Raw genomic sequence first — 25,316 nt, forward strand, 5'->3', positions numbered from 1 at the left:
CGCCGGTGACACGATACCCGCGGGCAGGCCGCCGGGAAGCGGCCGGGGCTGAGGTAGACCGTACCGGCCCCGAAGCCAGCGGCAGAAGCGCGCTCCCGGGGAGGGAAGGCCGGCGGCCGCGCCGCACCCTCCCGGGGCCCTGAGGCGGGGCGGGTGATGAGTGACGGCACCAGGAGGTGGCGGGGAAGAGATACCCCCGGCCACCCGCTCGCCCCAGGGATTCTGCAAGGGGAGACGAGGTCCCCGGCCCGCCGAGAGGGCGCAAATTTGCAAAGGGGGGGACTTCCCCGGGGGGTGGAGGGAGGCGCGGGGCTCAGCGGAGGCGTCTACCTCCTGGGCGGGAGCCTGCGCAGGCGCCGGGGCTGCTCTGTCCGTTCCCCGGCCATCCCCCAACTCTGTCACCGACCCCTACCCCTTCCCCAGCCCGCTTTCCCCCCCGCTCCTTAGTGCAGCCCCGGCCCGCAGTGCTGCCCGCCGGGCTGCATCTTCCCCTGCCCGTTGCAGGTGCTCGCCGGCCGGGCACGCGGCGCAGCCGGGGAGCGCGGCGCGTGCCGGCAACGTGCCGGCGGCTGAGGCGGCGGCGACGACGACGGACAGATGGAGCCCGACGGCGCGGTGAGGAGAGCGACGGGGTCGCCTCCTGGGGTGTCGCTGCGGCCAGAGGGCAGGGAGCGGCGGGGGTGAGGGGTGGGGGGGGGTGTGTGGAGGCGCAGCCTTCCCGCCGAAGCGCCCTTCTGTGGCGGCGGCGGTTGCGGCCCTGTCCCCACCGCCGCCGGCTGCCGCCATTTTCTCTGTGGCGCGGCGCATTGGGGTGGCTCCACGGTGGGGTAAACCGCTCCCCTTGCCTCGGCGGTGCGGCGGTGCGTGGTGCCGGGGAAAGATGGGTGTCTGATTTCTGACGTTATAGGACACAGACTGTTTAAAAAAAGGGGGTTGTTTACGGAGTGAGGTGGGATTCATCACCAGGCCTTTGTTGTGCTTGGTTGTTTGACCGTAGATGTGTTCAACATAAAAATAAAAAAACATCAATTCTGGTAAAGAGCAGTTGTCAAACAGAGTAAATAACCCATTAAAATATGGATGAATGTAAAGATCCATACCGTTTGAAAAAGAAATTATAAAAACAAAAGTTTAAAAACTGTAGAAACAGAAACGGTGAGGCAGTGACATGCTGTTAGTGCATAGATCTTTTTAATACTGTTTTCTTACTGTTACCCTGGCATTAGAGAGGAAATTATGTTGAGATAGCTATCAGAATACAGATTTTAATGTTTTAAAATTGATTGAGGTTTACTGTATTGGGAGTTCGTAAGTGATGTGTTTAATTCCGTATTTCTTCCATTTGGGGTTTTGGTGGTTTCTTAATAAGACTTATGACTCTTAAAACTTATGTGGAGAAAATGAAATTTGAGATCTTTGAGATAAGGAATACATTTTGGCTGTGGTGTCAACTGTTAATTGCTACTTTATAGTTAAATTCAGATATTTTAGTGCTGTACACAATCACCAGTTGATCATACAAGTAGAATTTTGTATTTGGTGTGAGAGAGGAACAAAGTAACCTGTTTCATCATCCTTCAAAAGTTGTTCTTGGCAGAAAACATTCCTCCTGCTAAAGCCTTTGGGACTGTAGGGATTATGATTGTTCTTGGCCTGCAAGTGTTGGTTTGTTTGTTTGTTTGTTTTTTTAGGTTAGATGCTACTTTAGGGTAGTATTCCCAGAAGGAGGAATGCTTACTTTCTCCTGAATAGATCAGGTTAAAGACATGGTTTTTTCCTTAGCCCCAAATGTGTGTTTTAGTAAGTTTGGAAAGGATTTTTGCCTTCCCTAAAACTATAAAGACATGGACTAAACTGGATTTATTATCTTTAAGGTGTCCAAAACAATGGCATTAACCCATTACTCAGAATTAATAGGACTAGTTCCAGGTAGCTAAGGAAATGTCAAATAATCCTAGAAGGGCTTGCAGGGCAAACAAAAAGACAACCTCTTTGCTAACATTCTTCTTCATTATTGATCTTCCATTCTCACCGCACTTTAACTGTTCGTCTTCATTTTTTGTGTCTTCTCCGAAAGATAAGGGATTTTTTTTTTGTCCAGGAATGCTTAAAGGCGGACATAAGAAAATGCTGTCCATGTGGACAAAATACTGTCTTGTGAATAAGTGAGAGAGGCAAAACCAGAAAGTAAAACAACAGCATAGATGAAAGGGAAATTCTGTGACGAGAACTGTTCAGGAGCACTTGATTTCCTGCTTTAGTTTTGGAGAGTCTAGAAGATACAGATACCACAAGAAGAGAAGTAACTTTCTACCAGATGCAGTGGCTTTCTATTTCTAAAATATGCTTGCGTTGTGTTGGTCCTCACTACCCATTTTAAGGGTTGCACAAATATAAGAAAAAATAGATTTCTCTCGAAATCATTTCAAGAGAAAGGTTGGAGGCTGACACCCTCCAGATTCCTACTTCTAGTTTTCACTAGTCTGCTTGCTGTTAGTCTTGTTATCTGCAGCAGCTGCTTGTCTTTCACTTGAGGCTCTTTTCTTAATGGTACTGTCAGGACGCTATAGCCTGGCATTGGTTTTAGTAAACTTTCGTTGGGAAGGGGGGAAGACCTCAGCCAAAATGGTCTTGAAGTCTCTGCTGCAATTCCCATTAGAGAAGTTGGTGGCAGTACTATGTGGATGCTTTACAGCTATCATCTCACAGTTAGAGTTGACAATGTAAGGCAGTATTAGTTTGTTCTGAACAGGATTTCCAATGAAATGCAAGATTGTATTGTTTCACAGTTCATGGGTGTAAGCATGGTGGAAGTTAAAACATTGGGCAGACTTCACTAAGTAATGGTTTCCGTGAAGTTCCCACTGTACTGCGCTTCTTTACTGGGGCAAGAGCAATCTGGCTCTTCTTTTGCAGAGAGAATTTCTGTTAGGATCGCTGTGTTTATAGGCCAAGAGAGCGTTGAATTAAAAGACTAGTCTTCAGGCGCTGTTCTCATCAGTTGTAATGAGCTTGTTGATTTTATGTGGTAGAATAATGGGCGCTCAGCGCTTGGAAAATCAAGCAGAAGCTGATGTAGAGAGCAGAGTTCTAGTTTTGTAGATGTGTGTGATTGCAGGTTGAGTTGAAAAGGTCCTTTCTATATAGGCTTAAACTTAGGCACTTCTAATAGGTATCAGTCTTTGAAATAGAATTCATAACTTGGGGTTCATGCAGCAGGGTGCTGTGCAAACAGAAAAACTAAGATTGGGGGATTAGGCACCAAATGTCTAATTCAGAAAGGCATTAAAATAAAAGTAAAACTACAGACCATAGCATAGTATGGTCAGTAACTTAGTATATTCACTAGGCTACTGAATTGCTTAAAACTAAGCTTATGTTTAAATACTTTGCTGAGCTGCATTCTGAATAAAAAATGTCATTAATGTTCAGTTGTTTAGCACTTTCTGTGCGTCCTAAAAAAATCTTTATGTATTTTCTGTTGAGTTTTTTTTTCTTTAATAGTTTATAGCATGTAAGATATTGAAAATACTTGAAAATATTTTCTTTCAATCAGCAGACCACAAATCAGACGCAAACAGAATCTTTATCTTCATCTCCCAACACTGTGTCACCGGTGCCATTAAATAACCTGACCAGTACTCCAAGGTTCGGAACAGTTACTCCAAATCGCATCTTTGTAGGAGGAATTGATTTTAAGGTATTTTTTCCTAATTTTACTACTAAATAATAATTTATAACCCTATAAAAATGAGTAGGAAAAAAAGTGACACATAATCACATGTTTGCTTAGGTGGTAAGTACCCTTCACTGTAACATTCAAATCAACAGTAAACAATAGAGCTTTAAGCCTTGATTTCCATAACTGTACTACAAAATTGTCTCTTTGTACACCTAGCTGCTAGAAGCTTTTGGCATACTGGTTCTTCAGAATTTCCTCTTTTCAAAGAAAGTGGTATTTGTAATCAGCAGAGCTTATGGCAGAAAAGTATGTATAAGGTTTTTTATAATGTATAACAGTGTAATTTAATAAACCATACACACAATTGCAAACAGAGCAAATGTCAGTAGCTTCAGTTCCTCTAGTGCTTTTCTTCTGGTTCATACAAAGAAGGCGCTACGGTGCTAGTATTCCTCACTTACTATAGTAATTTTCTTAAAAGCAAGTGTTTGTTTTAAAACAAATACTAAAGCTTCTCTGGGCAATTTACAGTACTGATCTTAATTTTTAGAATGCTTGTGCCTTTGCATATGCCCTAAACCCCTCAAATAGCAGTGAATGTTGAACCATTCTTCTTGAACCATTCAGTCACTTTGAACATTTGTACCCAGATATGCACCGGATCTTTATACCAGCTACTCTCATTTTGCATTCTTACTGCTTTAGATAATGTATTAAGTAATTGACTTCCGCAAAACATTGTTGGTCTACTTAGCTATTTCTTTGTTGCTGCCAAAAGTATCTTCTCTGCCTTAATCCTCCTAGGCTGAGGACCTTTTGAGCACTGACTCAGATGAAGAGGAGGAAGAATGACAATTCACTTACCCTATTTTACATAATAAGTACAAGAAACTCCAGGATCTTCTGTCTTATTTGTCTGAGATATCTCTTGAATTATGATGCCTCCATTTGAGTTGTTGTATGTTTTGAGTTTTAGCAAGGAGGCACAGTAGCTTTTTTTGCATTAATAGTAAGCAAATTACTAGAGCTGTAAAAAGACCTGTCTCACTGTTCTTTCTTCACTGCAATTTCAAAGGTTAAAACTCTCTCCTGCATAGCATAGCAATATTCTTGTTAATTGTCATATTTATTGTTTATTTTGAAGGGTTGCTTGACTTTCTGCTTCAATCACTGATAGGTCAAAATCTATTAGGAATTTTAATTTCCACAACAGAAGAATTAAGTGTATTTGTATCTATAAACATAAAGCAGATGGATTTCACTGGGAAAGGAAAGAGAAGGGATGAAATCTCTGTAGACGTTTTACCTTCTCTTCCATTTACCTGTGACTCTTGATATCAAGTAAAGCCTTAAATTTCTGTTCAAATCGTAGGATATATATGTCAGTCTTGGATGTGTTGTGGTTTTTTTTTTTTTTATTATTGGAAATCTCATCGCAAAAAGCATTGGGTGTTAATTGGGATTTTTTTTCCACCACAGGTCTTGTTCCAGTCAGCTGGAGGGGTGGGAGTGGGGGGTGGGTAAGAAGCTGTTTATATTTGTGAAAAAGTGAGACACTTAATCAACAAAAAACTATTTGCTTTCCAGCAAGCTCTTCTTTTATCACTTTGCCAGATATTTCCAATTGGTCTGTCACCATAGCAGTGATTCCTATTTGTAAGAGGAAGCACCTGACCTCTTTAAATTTAGAGAAATTAAGTAAGAGATGTTAGTTGGGAACATCTTCATACAAGGTTGAAGAGCTGTTTCTTCAGTGGTGTATGCTATGTATCTTGGACATAAGTGAAGGCTTTTCTTAAGAATCTGACAAGTGCCTTTGTCCTGTCATGAGCAGGAAGAGGCAAGTCCTGAGTGTGTTTCTGGCAAAGTTCTAGATACCGTGTTTGTTCAGATTTTGCAAATTTCATTGTGAATCTTAGAATAGTGTTTCCTTCTTATTCCCCTTTAATACACTGCTCTGCAGATAAACCTTTGGCTTTCCAAGTTTGTAGTCTTGTGTAGTCATGCTTCATGTCCTTGAGATATTGAATGACACTTTCAGGACAGATCAATCTTTAGGACTCTTTGGTTTTTTCTTGCTGTATTTTAGCCTTCAGCTATATTTTTTTATAGGTTCTTTTTCTCAGCTTTGTGAAGCAGTTGAGCTGCATCTGGAGCTTAAAAGAAACAATCTCCCAGAAATGGGAAGTTTTATCTGTAGGCCTTTCATTTCTAAGCAGGTACATTTTGGTGTTCATTGGATAAAATTTTAAGGGAAAGGAAAATCTCCACTATGAGTCTTTCTACTTTGTATGTGCTTTTTGTTACTCAAGAATGTGAGAACACTTTAGCATGTGCTGTAGAATTGTTTTATATAAGCTATCAGTTGTTTGGGTGAATCTGTTTTCCTATTTACACAGGCTTTCACACTTCTGTTTAGGCACAAAGCATGATCATCTATTCAAGAGAGTGGTTCTGGACTCCAGTCAGAAATTTTTTAACCTTTCCATGATGGGTAGTTTCTCAAGAACCAGTGCAGATAGTTTCCAAGGAGAGGACACAATGACTGAGCTTCAAGAGAACATTGAAGCATTTCATCCCTGTTCAGTGCACTTCTGTTACTCCTCACACTTTCAGAGTGACTGAATATTTCCTAATATTTTAATGCCTGAATACTTGGATTAGTGAGGGAGATAAAGCAATCTTCTACCGTCATTGCTTTCTGCTGGACTTAGAGGTTGTAGCAAGCAAGCTGAATTATTTCTTTTTGTACAATGTGTCTTGAGGGTAGAATTATTCAAAAAGAGCATTAACTTCATATTCTTTACAGATATGAAGGTTGTTTAAATTAGTTTTTTGTTTGTTTTAAGATCTTTTTGCTTCTCAAATTTAGATAAGGCAGATAAGCCTTTGATATGCAGGAGAAGATTTACTAAATTGCATACTTACTGTTTTAAAAACAATAAGTCATTCACTTAGAGGTAAAATACTACTTCTGATACACATCCTTAAAATAATAAAAAGTATGGGTGACTGTAGAAGTTGCTTCAAGTATACAGAGATCCATGCATACAAGCATACTTCTTCCAACATTAGGTATAATATTAACTATGGACCATGTAGAATGAAATTTTGAATCTAAAATGTGGTGTTTAAGGCACCATATTTGATACATGCTTACATTTTAAAAGAAAACTGATTCACAGAAGGTGGATGAGTGTTCACGTAGCTTAGGTGTGCCTTTTTATAAGGAACTTGTCTTTCTCTATGCATACTCAAAGGGAACAATTTCCTCCAAGTGGATTTAGACCATTCTCCATTGAAAGGACCTTATGCTACTTAATTTATAATGGAGAGTTTCTGTGGTGTTCCTATACATACTTGCGGAGTCTTACATTAAATCTACTTTAAAAAGAGGGGTCATGGTACATTAGATGGATCAGACGATTAAGGCACTGTGATTTAGTGGGGGTTTTTTCATACATGACCTATGCACATCCTTTATGGAAGCCTACATGCTCTGCTGTTTTGAAGTTTGAAAACATTGCAGTGATATTTTGTATTGTAAACAGCACTCTAGTACATAATTGGCAGAAACTAAAATTCAGATCTAGTAAACCTGCTTCAGCGGTCTTGCCTGTAAAGGGACAGTTGTTACATAAATCCAGTAAAAGACGAATTTTAATATTTTAGTGGCTTTCTAGCATTGTTGCTGAATATGAAAATGCAGTAATTAAACAAGGATGCTGTTTTCTTGCTATGAGGCTCATGCATGTTCCTTCTGTCTTCCTATCCAGGGTTATAAGTAGTCTGTAGCGAACTTTATCCAAAGTATATCCATTAAAAGTCTTATGGTAAATGTTCATTAAATAAGTATGCAAACCAACTTTTCTCTTTTTCCCTCTCCTCTTGATTTACTGTACTAGACTAATGAAAATGATCTGAGGAAGTTTTTTGCTCAGTATGGCAGTGTGAAAGAAGTGAAGATAGTAAATGACAGAGCTGGAGTATCAAAGGGGTTAGTATAGTAAAATAAGCTTGTTGTGGGAATTGAAAATTTAAGAGAGCTAACTGTCTATAGTAAATTTTATTAAGATTTTCATACCATGGAATATGAAGTTTGTCATTGGTAATTTACAGCTATTCCATGTATGCAAAAATCTGCTGTTGCCCTTTAACATCTACATATAAATGTCTTTAACTTGCATAACTGTAAAACTCTATAGTCGCGTTATTATAATATAAGGTGAAGCTGTGTGCAACTAGGAAAAAATAGTCCTTTTAGTTTTTTTATGACAATAATAATTTAAGTAGATAGTCTTAAAAAGGTAATTTAGCTATTAAATATGTATTTCTTATATTGAAAGCCATTGTTGGAAGAAGCCTAAGAATGAAGGAAGAGGTGAGAGAGACCTGATTGTGCTGTAGTGCATGGCAATAACTAAGACTGTGTGTGAAGGTTTTGTGTTAAGAACAAGGGGGGGAAAAGTCTGACAATGAATCATGATTGCGGAAAAGGGGACTAAGACTGGAAGTCAACAATAAGAGAAATACCAAAGAGCAAATCTGGAGAAAGATTAAGACTGTGTAATAAAGTTATTGCTAGAACCCAAAGGGTGATGAAAGAAACAAGGTACGGAACTGTACTGCCACAGAAGGGTGGAAAGAGGACTGAAGCAAAAAGGAATGTGTGTGAGAATTTGTACCTGTAAAGTTCACTTAAAGTTCACTTTGGTCAGAAGTTTTTTTCTGAACAGTAAACCTTTGGTGTCTGAATCTCATAATTTTAATGCTGTCAGCACTTAACATGTATCAGCAAACTACACACTGAGCTGCGGGTCTTAGAACAGAGTATACACCTGCATGGCATGTTGGACTTGGTCCTGGTCCCAGGTCTGTCACCAAGCCTCTTACCCTTTTACTAAATTCCAAGATATATCCGAGACTTGCAGTACATGTGTCCATATAATATAATAACTGAAGAATATCAAGTTATTATGCAGTTGTGACTGCCAACATATGTCTCACAGTAAACATGTTGGAAAATAATTACTTTCAATGGTGTTAGGATTGCAGTAGAAATCCCAGCACAGGCTTCATTGCTTCTTGTTGACAAGTGATTTAAGAAACTTAGAATTTTGTGTGATTGATTGTGTCTATTAATTTATTGTCCATACAGCACATAGAATGAAGAGTCTGTGTAGGTAAGGTCCCAAGGTAGGAAGATAGTTTCTGTGTTCTTTGAAATTGGAAGGAAATGTTTCCAAATTTGTTTAGAGAAGGTGATACAGGAGAAGCCCACAGATTTAAAAGTATAGCTAGTCAGAGACTCACTGGACCTCTGTACTCAAATAAGCACAGAAATGCTCACAAAGAATGTATAGGAAAATTTGATCTGCTGGCTGGACAGAGATTGTCCAGCTGAAATCTGACCCTGAGAAATGAGCGATGAACCTAAGAAATAAGCATACAAAACTACTAAAAGGTTTCACAAAAAGATTTGTTGTTATTGATAAAGTTGAAGTTAATTTTGGGGAAAAAAAACATCCTTTTTTGTATGTACATGTTGTGGTACAGACTTTAATTATAAGATCAGATACTTACTTTTGTATAGGCAGTAGCGTGTTCAGTGGCCTAGATTTCTCTTGGAATGAATTGACGGGTTTTGCAGGAGTTCTGTGTAGAAAGCCTCTTCAAGCAGTTAGGAGAGGTATGGTGAAAGAGATGTATTGTGTCACAAAGTAGGAGAATAACTCATTCTTGATTGTCACATAGCTCTTGTTTAATGCTAGTCATGTCAAGTATTACAAGAAAAATTACAGGTAAACACTGCATTACTGCTTTTTCTGAGAAATCAATTTAATGTACTGGGTAGTGCTTGTGGAAGTGTGGAGCACTCAGTTGTTGCTGAAATAGGTGGGAGCTGTGTTACGAAGTATAGTGTTAAAAATAAAATAAAAATAATAATAAAAAAAAACCAACAACCCAAAACAAAACCACCAACATGCTAAGTGTCTCATCTTGGGCACCCATAACGAGTGAGATCTTCAGATCAAAATCTTTGTTTAATAGAAATGAAGGACCTAAAGACATACACTGAATAGAAAGACATTATAGAGAGCTTTCCTTAACTTTCTACGTGGACTACTCCTTCACTGCATAGAAACGGTAATAGATTATGACAATGTACTTAACATCCTTGTTATAGTCTACTTACTAATATATTTAAATTAAGATTACAGTTGTTACCGCAATCTTTATTTCTATGACTGACTTTACTCCCCCCTTAGTTTACCTTTTAATGTCCCTTGTACTATATATGAAGTAATAATGTGCAATGTATGTAAAAATGAACTTCAGAGTCTTAGCTTCTGTAATTTTTATTTAGGTATGGCTTTGTTACTTTTGAAACCCAGGAAGATGCACAGAAGATTTTACAAGAGGTAAGCAGTAGTCCCCATTATGATTATCTCTTAAAGGAAGTATTTCATTTCATATTAGACACTAAGTAGCCCTGGCTGTCTGGTCCTATTCTGTTTGCCAACTTGCATTTGAAGATCTGTTAAGTTTGGTCTGCATAGTTAAGAAGCTGGCTTATATCTGAGATAAGATTTATACTGACATCTTCTGGAACTAGGGGAGGGAGATGCCAGTTCATAGTAGAGTTTTTGATTTTGACATACAGTCTATGCTTAGACTGTATGTGGTCTATAATGTATATAGAGCTATAAAGACTGTCTTTCATAATTGCTTTCATTTCCTTTACTAGAAAATCCATTGCTGTCAAGATTTTGTGGGGAGCTGGGAAAGATAACTGCTCCCTCTTATTCTGACATGTTTGATTGTCGGAGCTGATCTAATTCTTTTCAGGAATAATTAGATTCACTTGAAGTCTTAAACAATGAAGTTCATTTTATATCATGTAATTGTTGCTTTCTGTCTTTGTGACATTACTGTCTTGACTCTCCTTGTAGAACCTCCCTTGAGACATGTATAATATCACTATAGTTTGGCTTGTTTTTTTTAAAATGTGTGCTCAATCTTCTCGTTGGAATGTATTGGAGAAATCTGCTGGTCAGGATCTATTCATACCCGTGAAAGTATCTGGGCGTGGGGAAAAAAAAAAAAAACAAACCAAAAACAAACAAACAAAAAAAAACCCCAGAAACTAGTATCTGAATGCTTGCAAGCTGCCTTCTCCCAAACAGAAAGCTGGTTAAAATGTTGAAATACTGACCCTTTGTTGGAAATTCGTGTATTACAATTCAAAATAAGAGCTGGGACACTTTCAAAGAAATTTTCAGAGTGTTTTCAAAAAATACAGTTATGTTGAGCTGAAAGAATATACAGGCAGGAACTTCTTGAGTCAGCTGCTTTTCTTCCCTCATGTTTTTTTATGGTTTTATTTCTGTGAACTAGAAGAATACAAATGGTACTGAGTACCACTGTGAAAATGGATTAGGATTTTTGCCTCTATAACTGAAAGCTGCTCCATGTAAAGTCTTACTGGTGTCTCATTCAATTATACTAATACTTTTTTGGCTACTGTTAAGTGCTTTAATTTAGATGCCCTTCAATTCTGTCACCTTTTTCATCTTTGCATCATAGTACTATCTCATATTCATCTTAAGATCAATTAGCATCAAGGTCTTTCTCAGACATCTTAAACTGAGAGTTTTGCAGAATGGTCGGGGTTGGAAGGGACCTTCGGAGACCATCTAGTCCAGCCCCTCTGTCTGAGCAGGTTGCATAGGATCACATCCAGGTAGGTTTTGAGTATCTCCAGAGAAGGAGACTCCACAACCTCTCTGGGCAGCCTGTTCCAGTCCTCTGTCACCCTCTAAAGGAGTTTTTTCCTTATGTTCAGACAGAATTTCCTATGCTCCAGATTGTGTCTGTTGCCTCTTGTCCTGTCACTGGGCACTGCTGAAAAGAACCTGGCCCCATCTTCTTGTCATCTGCCCTTTAGATATTTATAAACACTGATGAGATCCCCTCTCCGTCTTCTCTTCTCCAGGCTAAACAGACCTGAGTCTCTCAGCCTTTTCTCATGAGAGATGCTCTAGTCCCTTGGTCATCTTTGTAGCCCTCTGTTGGACTCTGCAGCAGTTCCTTGTCTTACTTGGACAGGGGAACCCAGAACTGAACACAGTACTCCAGATGTGGCCTTACCAGGGCAGAGTGAGGGGGAGAATAACCTCCCTCAACCTACTGGCTGTGCTCTTTTTAATGCATCCCAGGATAGGATTGGCCTTCTTGGCCACAAGGGCACACTGCTGCCTCATGGTCAACTTCTTGTCCACCAGGATGCCGAGGTCCACCTCTGCAGAGCTGCTTTCCAGCAAGTCAGCCCCTAACCTGTACTGGTGCGTGGGGTTATTCCTCCCCAGGTTCAGGACCCTACGCTTGCCCTTGTTGAACTTCATTAGGTTCCTCTCTGCCCAACTCTCTATCCTGTCCAGGTCTCGCTGAATGGCAGCATAGCCTTCTGGTGTGTCAGCCGCTCCTACCGGTTTTGTGTTATCAGCAAACTTGCTGAGGGTACACCCTGTCCCCTCATCCAGGTCACTGATGCATATGTTGAATAAGACTGGACCCAGTACTGACCTCTGGGGAACACTACTAGTTACAGGCGTTCAACTGGACTCTGTGCCACTGATCACAATCCTCTGACCTTTGCCATTCAGCCAGTTCGCAATCCACCTCACTATCCACTTATCTAACCCATGCTTCCTAAGCTTGCCTGTGTTATGGGAGGCAGTGTCAGAAGCCTTGCTGAAGTCGAGGTAGACAATGTGTACTGCTCCCTCCTCATCTGCCCAGCCAGTCATACCATCATAGAAGGCTATCAGATTGGTCAAGTATGATTTCCCCATGGTGAATCCTTGTTGGCCACTCCCAATAACCTTTTTCCTCCACATGCTTAGAGATGATGTCCAGGATGAGCTGTTCCATCACCTTTCCTGGGATCGAGGTGAGGCTGACTGGCCTGTAGTTTCCTGGGTCCTCCTTCTGGCCCTTTTTGAAGATTGGAGTGATACTGGCTTTCCTCCAGTCCTCAGGCACCTCTTCTGTTCTCCATGACCTTTCAAAGATGATGGAGAGTAGCTTTGCAATAACATCTGCCAGCCTCAGTTTCTAGGCTTTGATAATCTATGTATGAAATGAATGATTTTGTTTCATTTTGTACTCTTGAATTTTTTCTCATTTATACGATATGCTGATCATCTTTTGCATTGATTTTTTTTTTTTTCCCTACTTTCCTATCATGTTTCCAGAAATTTCTTTATCTATGTTGCAGGCTTGGAAAGTACTAAATTGTGTTAGTATCAAGAGCAGACCTTGGAGTTTCACCAGCATCCTCTTTCTGGTCATATGCCATTACTACTAATGCTACCTCTTCCCATGTTTCTGAAGAAATTTTTTATTTACTACAGTTTTCCCTATTAGCCTTCACTTTCTCTAGCATCATGTGTAATTTTTCATGCAGTGCTCTATTAAATGCCTTGAAGAAGTCCTTACAGGTTAGATATTTCTCTTAACTGTGAAAGTTGTGTATAAAAAAAAAAAAAAGTTTAAATTCTGATGGATCACATCAATGAAATACACTACATTAGTAAGAATTATTTTCCTATTGTCTGTGTTGGAATGCTGTTTGACTGAAATGTGCATCTGTTTTCTAGGAGTTGCTCTGTGTTTAATAGGCTAGGTAGATATGTTTGTCATAATTAATACTTGTTTATGAATTCCCAGATTCGACAAAATAGTCCAGCTTCTTCCTTACTTTAAATCTGATAGGTTGGACTTTGTATTATGTACAGGTGTTCAAGTATTTTGCTAAATTGGGTTCAAATGTACCGATTATCTAAGTATTATCCTTCTGTACAACATGATGTAGAACTATATTTCTTTCTATGTTCCTCTTTAAGAAGTAATTTAAGAAGTAATTGTCTCCTTACTGAAGAAGTTACAACTCTGAAAACTGAAGACTTTGTGGTGTAACCTGGTAGTGTGTAGTGTGCATTCTCACATAACTGTTCAGGGAAGCAAACCTTCAGGTTTTGGAAAGCACCACTAAATAGATGCTGAGAACTTAAAAAATCAGTTATTTACCCTATTCCTTTCTGTTATATTAACAAGCAGTGAGTTCTGTGTCAATTTAAAAAGAAAGGCAAGGTTTTAAGTTACCTGATGAACCCGATGCTCACTTTCTATTGTAAGCGAAACAGTTGGAAGAGAATGTAGCTTTACTTGTCTGTACCTAGCACTTTTTTGTTAAAAAAATTCCTCTGCACAGTTTAGCCTTACTAGGATATCTGTTTTAGTGTGCTTTTATGTTTTGTTAGCCTGGATGTCAGGAAGTTTTAAGGCAGTACTGAGTGAATATGGGGATTTTTTTACATTTAGCCTTTATAATCTGGCCATTTTCATAGACTTACTTATTCCTGTCATCTTTTGTTTAAAAAAAAAAAAAAAAAGTCATGATCATGAAAGAAGTAAGTTTAATCTTTATACTTGAAATTGTCAGTCTGTGTACACATATGCTTTTTTAAAAGCATTTAATACATGAGGAATGTAAAACTGAAAAAATCTACAATTATAGGTGTCAGTTGTTAGTCAAAAGGCTCTATGAGGAATAAGTAATACTTGAAATCACCAATGATGAATTTTGTCTGAAGTCTAAGGTTAGGCTGAAAAGGAATTGGTATAGCTTTTGTTTTGAGATGCACTGTAACTAAAAAGCAGGGTAGGGTGAAACCTAATAAGTGCCTTGTATGCTTCCCTTTTTTGTTTCTTGAATGCCTGGATGTGTAGAAATACACATACTGAATGTCTTTTTTTCTTTATTTCTAGGCTAAAAAACTTAATTATAAGGATAAGAAATTGAATATTGGTCCAGCAATAAGAAAACAGCAAATACGGAGTCCTCGTATGTATTTTTTTATTTATTTGTATATTATATGTCACTGTGAATGTAAGTTTTTAACAAAGATGTGCCTGGTCATGCATTGTATTAGTGCTGTGAGGGGAATATGCTCAAAATGTTTAGCAGTGGAAGTAAATGTGTGGCAGTGGAAGTGTCCAAATAAAGAGATTGATGATCTTTGGTTCTTTTATCTCTTTTAATATGCTATTTACTTTCTTTTTTGGAAAAGACTATATAGGAAGAAACTGAATGGAAATTTCTCTTGGTTGCCAGGTAGAACCTCAAATCTAAACACTTAAACTGTCCTCACAGATTGTACAGGTTAAAGCAGGCTGTGCTTATTGGTTGAGTTCTTGCCAATTTACTTATTTATATCGGTAAAATCCATCAGGACTGTTGCATCTTGCTTTCTTTGGTGGGAACCTTAAGGAATGGGTGGTTGCAGTCACCATCCATTTCTTAAGAGTTCTTTACTGTAAGATAATGGAATGGATGCTGTAAGTTCTTTTTCTGGCAAAGAACTGTTTAGACTGAACACTTACATAAGAGGAGTATTGATAAGGTTTTTTTGTCAGATGACTTCATCTTGAGCAAGTATGCTGTATGATGTTCTTTTGGGAGAGACAGAAGACCGGTTTTCTTCTAGAGAAGATGCCATCTCCTTCTGGCAGGAGCTGTTCTTATTTCTGTAATACACTACTGAAAATGTAGGATATAAATCACCAACTTTTAAGTCAAGATGTCAGATTTTCACATAGCAGGGCATGCTGTTTTATTATTCCTCAGTAAGGGCATGTGACAGAGATGTAAAATGCATTCCTTTTATAAGTGCAGCAGGGAATTAAGTGTACTTTTGTAACTTCCCTCAGTATTTGTCTTATGTATGCTAACACTGTTGGTGCAGACATCCTTTATGCAGACATGAAACTTCCCTCTCTCTTCCTCTCCTTGTGCATAGATATGCCCTTCTCCCTTGTAACTGTGTAGGAGAGTGTTTGCCCAGGAGAAATGGAATACTTTGTTCCAACCGCATAGTTTCTTTGCTTTAGAAATTATTCAGCATGGTCTTTGCCCAGTCATCGTCAAGGGCATGTGTGCTTTTTTTGTTTTTGCTATGCTTTTTTCCCCTTTCCATCTTTGACTTGGATTTTCTCAGTTGCACTGCCTCACTTGTGGTGCTTCCTTCCTCTGGAAGGAAGTATTGATAGAAGAGGGCCTTATCTCTAATTCTGAGACCTGGGGGAACAGAGGAAAAAAAAACATCAGAAACATTTTTGAAGAAAGCTGTTGTGTCCTTTTGAGATCTGTTTGTGGCGCTGTTTAGCTCTGCCACTTCTTCCTCAGGTCTAGGATAGGTCTGTGGTACATGATCATATTGCTGTCTAGGTACATATTCTAGGATCTGATTTCAGTGTATCTGCTGTCATGCTCAGCTTACCAACCTTAGTCGCTACTATACTTTGTTCTACTGCAGCTCATCTTGAGGTTCATTAAGCCATAAAACCTAGACTCACGGTATCGCTGTAGGGACTGTGGTTCTATTAGCAGAATTGAAGAGAGAGCCCATATATTGCTTTTGTCTTCAGCCCACCTGTAATCTAGTACCTGTCTTCCCTGCTATTAAAAGAACAGTTTTTAGCTCTTCTGTCATCATAGGACCTCTTTTGTGAATATCTTTGAACATACTGGGAGGACCACTCAGTTTGCTTTTCCCCAGCACCAAGTATTGTGAAAATGGGTATTCTAAAAGCTGAAAAGTAGAAACCAAACACAAACAACTGGAAGAAGAATGATGAATTGTGGGCTGGAATACTTTCAGATAGCTATACCTCTCTCAAGTTGTGGGGTTTTTCTTGTCACAGTGAGTGTGCTGGGTTTGATGGAGAATATTTCCTTTTCCTGTGTAACACATTCAGCAATTGCAGAAAGCTGTGTGCAATGTACTTGGTAGTTAGTGAAGTGGACAGGATTGTTGGCCATAGGATCCTCTTGGTCTCCTCATTTGAGATATCAGTAACTACAATTCTAGATTGCTTTCAGGAGCTAAAGTTAACCTCTGATTTTTCTAAGATCTGTTTAACACTATCCTAGCAACCATCCTAGCCTGACCTGTCCAGGCTTTTCTAGGAGTTAGTCAAATTCTTACCATCCATGAAAGCCCTTGAATTATTGTGGGACCCTTCTTGGTCCTCCACTGAGCGTTCTAGTAATCTCTGCAGTGATGCAGTCTGTCTATAAAATTATAAAATGGCACTTCATTGTGGCACTTAGCTTTGCAAGGGAGATGAAAAATTAAAACTTGCTCAGTGGTCTGCTTTATATTGTGTTCTTCCTGAGTTTTTCCATGGTATGTTACTACGTAGTGTGACTTCAAGATTTCAATTTCAGGTACAGAATTAATGTTTTTTTTTGGTTTTTTGTTGTTTTTTTTTTTTTTACAGAAGTCTTTTTATATTTGGAACTGGAACTTGTCTCTATATTTGACATAAATTTCCAGAGACACATGAAGTCCTCTCCCATGCCTCCAAAAACACAGATAGAAATAGAGCCTAGGTGATCTCAAAGGCAGTGTTTGAAAAAGATAAACAACCTCTGCATAGGGATAGATACCACTTTGCTTGAATAATGCTTGCTGTCAGTACCCGCTAGAGGGCTGTATAGTTGGAACTGTGCTTTGGGATCAGACCACGCTAATTTATAGCTTCCGCGGTAGCGTTGTTGAGAAGTGTCCCTGTTGCTGATGTCTAGATACCAGTTTTTACTTTTGCCAGGCAATGTGCCATCACAGAAAGACAGTCTGTGTGTTGAGAAATCAGGCTGCATCCTGCAGTGAAATTATTGTTTTTAGGTCTTGGATCCTGTTTCAGCTAAACATGAGTATGTGGCAGTTACCAATGGAAACCTCCTACAATGTGAAGTTACCTTTGGATATTTGAAGATTAAAATATATATATTTGATGGTAATTGGAGTTATCTGTGTTTAGTAGTTTATGTGCATATCATCTTCTTCACCCCTTCCCATCTGCCTTTGGAGGCATCCTGTGACCATCTGCTTTCATGGTTTTGTGTTTGAGAGGGAATTGAGATGGTGCTAGGCGCACTGCCCCATGTTCTTTCTTTTGAGTGTTTTGCTTCTCTGAAGATCAGAAATTATCTTTTCTTTTTTTTGTGACCTACACATCTGAAAAAAAAAAATGTACTGGTAAGTAAACTTTAAGACATTAATTCCAGGTTCTACTGCAATACCAGAAGCTGCTACAATGTACTTAACGACTTCAAGTGGATATCCTTATATTTACCATAATGGAGTGGCTTATTTTCATACGTCTGAAGTTGCTTCTGTTCCGCAGCCATGGCCAGTAAGTAATTTATTTTTGTATACATGCTTTTCTGTGGACCAGGACGAGTGCAGTGGTTTCAAGTCCCTCCTACTTCATTTCTTTGGCTATGCCTTGTGTTTGATGTTTAAATGGCTTCCTTATATTAGTCTGTTTATTTTGTGTTTTTAAATAGTACTTAAGTTTATTGTTCTTCTGCAGGGGACTTTGGTTTGATGTGACCTGCTGGACAGGGTAGTTCAGAATGAGTGTGGGCCCTACCCCAGGAGAAGTTTTGTTTTACTAAGGAGTTGTTGGTGCTAATGACCCTTGATTGGCTCCATTTATTATTACTCGGAGAGTGAGCTGTTCTTGGCTGCAAAATATTATGCTGCTGATGAAAAAAGAACGTAATACTAGATAAATCAAAGTAAAAGTGAAATTGTCTAATTTGATAGGCATTCGCATACTCTTTTTCATGGATACTGCTTGTTTTAGGAGGAAGATAATTCAATAAATCAATTGTTTGGCTTTAGTAGGCTTGGGGAACTTGGACAGAATTTCTTGGGAGGTGCAGGGAGGAGTTGTCAATCATCTCGGGTTTTTTTTACAAGAGGGAAGGATTGCAATGTTGGGGTCTGCATAAGGCACAGGACATATGTAGAGAATGCATCCTTACTAGTTTTTGTAAAAACAGCATTTACAGAGGCTGTGCATACTATCTCTATAAATGAGTGGAAAATCCCTTCATGTACTGGGGGAAAAACTCAATAAAAGAATTACTAATAAATAAAAACAAACTTTCCCAAAATAGAGCTGAGAGCAGTAATAAATCTTTAATGTTGTTTGTTTTGGCTCTGTAGGTATTTAACCTCTGCTTTAGTCACTTCTCTTAACTTCTAAGCTGTTTGCTCTTCTAACAGAGGCATCATAGAGTGCTTCATAGTGCCTCCTCAACTTTAGAGGATGAGCATAAACACCTGTTCACATATTTTTAGAAAGCCTTTTTGAAGTTCATGCTGTATGGTTCTAGAGAACTTACTCAAATCCTAATTTTTGGAAAAAACCCAATGCTTTTGGTGTTACAGTACTGAACTTTGGTTCTGGTACCCTGGCCAAGATCCCCTGTGTTTCAAACAAATAGCACTCATTTCTCCAATCGGGAACAGTTCTGCCTCTTTTGGTTTCAGTTATTTACCTATTCTTAATTTTCATCATTAGGAAAGTACCTATATAAAGATGTTAAGGAAAAAAACTGAAAATTTGCTGTTACTGAAAACATTAACCAAATTAAAGATATTAATACTTTCTGGTGTGTATTGTGCATGTATAACAGTGCAGATTGGGTCTTTTTTTTCCATTTTTCATTCTGCATTTTCATGTAGTGTAGAATGAATTAAAGTAGTTGTGGAGTAGTTCCCTCCTACATATTTGCAGGAATGAAGGAATTTCATGACATGAGAGGTGCACACACTAGCTTTAACGAATCGTAACTAGAGGTTCACAGTCCTGTATTGTTACCTATCGTGGCTGTGTATTTCTGCACCCCTTTTTTCACTGGTGTTTCTCTGACCCTAAACTGGGCCCCCAAAAAACCCAAGCATGTTTCTAGCCGGTTTAGCTCCTTCAACCAGCTCACTGCCAAATCAGATGAATGCTGGGGCCGTTGTAAGGAACGAACAGGAAAGGGGAAGATTGGGTTGGAGCTGTGGAGAGGATAGGAATACATCAGTGACAACTTAGGGCAGTCTAAGGGTTCACAAAAATGTGCCAATGGTCAGTATTGTAAATGGCCTTAGCATCTCTAGATAGTGATGGCCTAGTGCTTTCTGGCAAGAACTATGTAAATATACCAAACTTTTTTTTTTTTGTTTCATCTCTAATGTTGGCCCGTAGAAACAGTGGTTTTGAAGAATCTAAGTGTAAGTTAAAACTTGGCAAATGCATTTTCAAAAGGGAGGAGGTTCAGCATCATAATACTTAATATGTTCTTAATAGGACTGACAACTTATGAAATTGCTGCATTAAGACTTGTAACTCTCTTCTTTTTAAGTCGCGCTCTGTTTCCAGTTCACCTATGATGGTAGCTCAACCGGTTTATCAGTCTCCTACATACCATTATCAGGTATCTGTTTGAAAATGGGCTTCAGACCATCAGTATTCCTCCCAGCCATGCAGTTTTATTTGCGTCAGTGTCTCAGGTCTGTTCATTCTTAGGAAATAAAAAGACTATTCTACATAATAACATAAACCAGACTTTAATTCCATCAAAGACTTTCTTTTCACTAAAATACAACTTATTCTGCTGATGTAACTACATGGAAATGTAATAAATTAAAATTTTCTGTGGTGTTGCTAGACAACTGACTTAGTACCATCCTTAATTTTTATCATGTAAGCCAAACTCCTGCTTAAAGCAGGGCTGGTTAGATCGGATTTCTCAGGAGCTTGTCCAGTTGAGGTATCTCCATCACTGGAGATACTTAAATTCAACCTTTCTGGACAGCCTCTGCCAATATTTGTCCCTTCTCATAGTAAAAGATGTCTTTTTTCCTTACAACTAGTTAAAATTTTCAATGTTCCAGCCCTTGTCTGGACTGTTGTGCTCTGAACAGCATGAGAATCTGGCTGAGTCATGTTTATGCCCCTTGCCCCCTTCAGGTAGCTGTAGCCAGCAATAGTTATCCCCTCCCGCCTTTATCCTTCTGAAGGCTGAACAAACCCAATTCTCTCAGCATCCTGGTTTGTCTGTTCTCCAGTCCCTTAAATTCAGTAGTGGGCCACCATGATGGTTATGCAGTGTGTACATGGTTTTATTGTGTATTGGAAAGTTAACTGCATTTTGTATCTTCTATTTTCCTAATTAGGCACACTTTTTAGATGCTTCAGTATTTTAGAAGCTTGTGAAATGCCCAAGTCAGAGGCTGAGTAGAAGTAGACTAGACCATGTTTCTGAATTATTTGGAGGCCTATGAAAATCATACTACTTTTTAATTAAAAAGAATTGATTACAAATTTGAGATAGTTTTGATTCTAGTGTGATGAGAATTCTAGTATGTGTATGCATATATTCTTAATCATGCAAGTAAGACCTTTTTGTGTTTGAATTTAGGCACCAGCACAGTGTCTTCCAAGTCAGTGGCAGTGGTCTGTTCCACAGGTAAATACAGTTCATAGTTGCACCATTTTACCACTAGTTTGCATGTAGTTTAAAGCTACTGCACACTTATCTAACAGTGAAACTTCCCACTATTCAGAACACTATTGAAATAAATATTAATTGCTGTATTTTAGCAATGTATTTGCAACACTTGCTGATACAATAGAAGGCATAAAATAGTATTTATTGAAACATTAAATACAAATCTGATGTAAAGAAAGCATCATCCTCTCCCCTCTCTGTCTGGTAAAAAGTTTGTATTAAATTATCTAATAAGTTCTCAAAAGCAAGTAAAAACTGCCATAATTTGCCTGATAGTATCAGTTAATGAGCCAGTTAATATTAATTTATCCTAAGTGTGGTGTTTCATTGCAGTATTGCTAGTAGAGGCATGTAGACACAAAAATACGTTGAAATCAGCCCCAGACCCTTGAAATAGGAAGAAGAACTTATAATTGCTAACTTGATAGTTTTGGGGGAAGACTTTGTCAGTTTTCTGATCCCTGTAGCAGAGGAGCTTAATATGGAAATCTTGCCACTCAAGGAACTTGAAGAGTTTGAAGCTAAAAGGAGGACCAAGTCCCTTTAAGCTTGAACTGTTACAATGCATCCTCATTACTTTAGTAGTAGCCAGCCTGCTCCAGTTATGGTCAATTCTAATCTATTCATAGGTGTCAGTCTGCTGCTTTGAAATCTAAGTGCTGAATTTGAAAAATAATGTGGGGTTTATTTTAAAACTAAAATACTTGTGTTTTTAATGTAACATTTCTGCAAGAGAAGATGTAACTGTATTATGTTTCTGTGATCAATAGTTAAGTGTCAATTTTATAAAGTTTAGGATTCCTCTAACAGTGCTTTCCAAATTGTGAATAAAATATGAAAAATATATAAAAGTGATAAAAGAATATCTTTGTTTTATTCTACTACCTGACTTTTCTACCCGCTTACCCCTCACTAAGTTTCTTTAGGTTATCAAAGATTAATTTGATGCTTTCTTTTAAAGCTTTATCTTTTTTTATGTTTAGCAAAGACAACTGTAAATCAAGCTTTGCTATTTATAGTGCATAAATCATAATTTATGAAAATAATGTGTTTTATTTCAGTCTCCTCCCTCTTCACCTTCACTCTTGTATCTGCAACCATCTGAAGTCATTTATCAGCCAATAGGGATTACCCAGGAAAGTGGATGTATACCTCCTCCTCTCCTAGTGGAAGCTGCTGTTCCTGAGGTATTTTTATTACAATTTTACCTACAATTGAAGTATTTATCTGCAATTGAAATTCAACAGTCTTTTAGTTTAAGCATGGGCAGTTTGGAGCACTCTGCATCAGCTGTTCCCTGTGCTTCCCCCCCCCCCCCCCCCCCCCGCTCCTGTTAAATCATTTCAGTTGTCCTCAGGTTAGAGTATCTCTTCCAGTTTTCTAGATGGATGCTTTGATTCTGAAATATTTTAGAGGGTCATAAGTGTATGACAGACAGCAGTATAAGGACTAGTCAATTTGTTTTGTTTGAAGATAACATTTAAATAAAATCAGTCAGACTCTTCAGAATGCTGGACTAGTCTAACCAAGCCATAATAGTTCCCTGAAGTAAATCTTTCTCTGTGTGAGTAGAAGCTAGTTTCTAAATATTCTGAAGATCAGAATGAATTAAGAGTAGTTGAATGACTAAATAATTTTTGTTTATGTTTATTTTTGCTTCTGTATCGATGGCACTTCCAATGTTTCTTAAGATATTCTTAATGTATAATAAGGCCATTTCTTTATAATTGGATATTAAAAATGACAGTAAATAATTAGCTACAGAAAACTTTACTATACAATTGAAAGTGTATTATGATTAATTGGTACTTTTCCTCTTGGATAATTTATTTCTAATTAACAAGGATGCCAAAATAAATGGTAAATTAGCACAGTTTTCAAGTATTTTTACTAAAAGTTGAAGAGTATATTATTGCTACAAGAGAAATTGAAAACTGGTATATCAAACAACTTGGGTATGTCAGGATTTCCCACTTAAGTTATCTAATTTCCATACAAAGGTCTCGAATAATACAAGACTCTGGTTGTTGGGGTTTTTCTTCTTTTTTTTTTTTTTAAATGTATAAATCTCAGTATTTATTGTATAATCATAAATCTTATCAATGTTATTTTTACCTTTTGTATTTCATAAATCAGATATCAACTTATACACAGAAATTTGAAATCTGTGAGCACTAAGAAAAAAACACGAAATTAGTTAAGGAATATTTGGGTGTAACATACTCTCAGTTCACAGGTACATAATTTGTTGATGTTAAAGGAAGCAGTAAGTGGAAATTCAGAAGATAGTGTAAAGTTGAAAGAAAAGCCTGTGTGTTGTTTGTATTTAAATACCTTGTAAGTGTAATAGTGCTGGGAATGACATGTCAATATGCTCACCTAAACATTTAAACACTGCTCCAGCCAGAGCTGAGTGAAATGGGTATGTAGTAGAGAGGCATGCTACTTCTATCGAGGAAAGTGCTTTTTGACACTGATCTAGATAAACTAAACTTACCAAACTTTGGTACAGTGGGGAAAATATAGATTTAAGTATTGATTTTTTTTTTTTTTTAATTATTTTTTTTAAAGTCAGTAGTTTATCTAAACACAGCCCACAGCTTGAAGTTTTAAGGAACCTAAATTTATGTGAATGGCTTGCAAAAACGTAAAATTATGGAATGAGCTTTTCAGTTCACTTTCTGTCTTTTTTTTTTTTTTTTTTTTTTTTACCAGCTGTATTCCGATCATGGAGTTCAAGCACCACATCACCAGCCTTACACCCAGAGTGCCATAGCTGTCCCTGCACCTGTGAGTATCAAACTGAGATAGTTAAAACAATGTAGTCTTACTGTCCCCATTCTTGTAGGGGACAGTAAGAGAAGAGCAGTAGGGATGAAAAAGTCTTTTATTAATGAATTAATAAATAGGGAAAACAGAAACATTGCAGAGAAACTGAGATTTTTCTTCACTTGAGGCGTTGTTACAGAGGATATAAGTATTACTGATTTTGGAAATATTTGGGGGAAACTTAAAAAAAATATGACTAGGTATTTTAAAAGTCGACATACATTTTTCATTTGCAGTGTTCTTTGTATTTTGAGGGAAAATGGTGAACCTTGTTCAGTTCTTTGAAATGTTGGCTATAAATTCCTGTCTCTCTAGATCTTGAGAAGGTGAATTTGTTACTTGCAGCCTTAGATAAGCACCTCCTGTTGTGGCACGGTGGGGTTTTGGAACATGGAGCATGAAAACCTGTCCCAGTTGGCCCCCTGTGGGTGTTCTGTGCAGTTCTGATTTTGAATGGCCACTCAAAAATATCATTCTTCCATGTTGCCTGATGCAAGTTGTTGGGTTTTTTTGGTCCCAGTTTAAGGTCCTTTTGCCTAAATTAAGGAGGTTGTTAGCACAACATATGAAATAAGCATCTAAACTAGATTTAGCCTAGATTTACGTGGTAACAAAGAACTAAAGGTATCAATAGTGTTATCTGATACTACAGCACTTAATCTTCTGTGAAAGATGCTTACTCAACTACAAATGACAGGCTAAATATGAATGAATGAAAGCCATGTTATAGCCTGTCCTTTATATGTATATTTTATTTATTTTACGTTTCTTTTAAGAGAAGAATCTTTTTTTCCAGACTACAGTCTCTGCTAAGTATTTCCAGTAGAGGGGGCTGTAACATTTAGTGTTGTCTTGGAATAAAATGCAAGTACCCCAATAAAAAAAAATTAGAAGCTGAATATGAATTTGAGAATACTAATCCTGAGTTATACATATTTTTAAGAAATACTTAAAAGGGAGTTGGTGTAACACAGTGATCATAATATCCAATTTATATTCCATTTTCTGACTATGAAAACATTTTTTAAAGAGGCAGTAGTAGTCTTAGAGTCAAAAACAAGTGCATGTTTACTGTATCACATAAAGACACAAGCTTTTTCACCTTGAAACTTGACTTCTATTATCTTTCCTAGGGCCAAGGCTATATGAACAAGATAATGTGAAGTAAGTTACAAGGTAGATCTGGAGTACAATAGCTCTTCCTCTTCTACAGTAATTGCCGCAGTACCATGCTTTACCTTTGCAAAGGCAGAGTAGTTTACTCTGTGCTAAGTGATAATGTGTTAATTTAAGTAGAATATGTGCATGCATGGTAAAAACCATGTTTGGTTACTGTGGCATAGGAAATGAGCTGCAAATTCAGACTTTTATTTATCTCCT

At 38.1% G+C, this 25,316-nt stretch overlaps 1 protein-coding gene across 1 annotated transcript; it reads left to right on the forward strand.

Annotated features, from left to right (window-relative positions):
* Window positions 1-597: 597 nt before the first annotated feature.
* BOLL (boule homolog, RNA binding protein) lies at window positions 598-25,099 on the forward strand (the record flags this gene model as incomplete). Its single annotated transcript, XM_082483984.1, has 11 exons — window positions 598-615; window positions 3,560-3,700; window positions 7,588-7,679; window positions 10,050-10,104; window positions 14,516-14,591; window positions 17,820-17,947; window positions 19,959-20,030; window positions 21,018-21,065; window positions 22,169-22,294; window positions 23,823-23,897; window positions 25,070-25,099. The coding sequence occupies 11 exons, from the start codon at window positions 598-600 to the stop codon at window positions 25,097-25,099; spliced, it is 861 nt and encodes a 286-aa protein (XP_082340110.1).
* Between the last annotated feature and the right edge of the window lie 217 nt (window positions 25,100-25,316).

Source organism: Vanellus vanellus (assembly GCF_965231255.1).
Source record: "Vanellus vanellus genome assembly, chromosome: 5".
NCBI lineage: Eukaryota > Metazoa > Chordata > Aves > Charadriiformes > Charadriidae > Vanellus > Vanellus vanellus.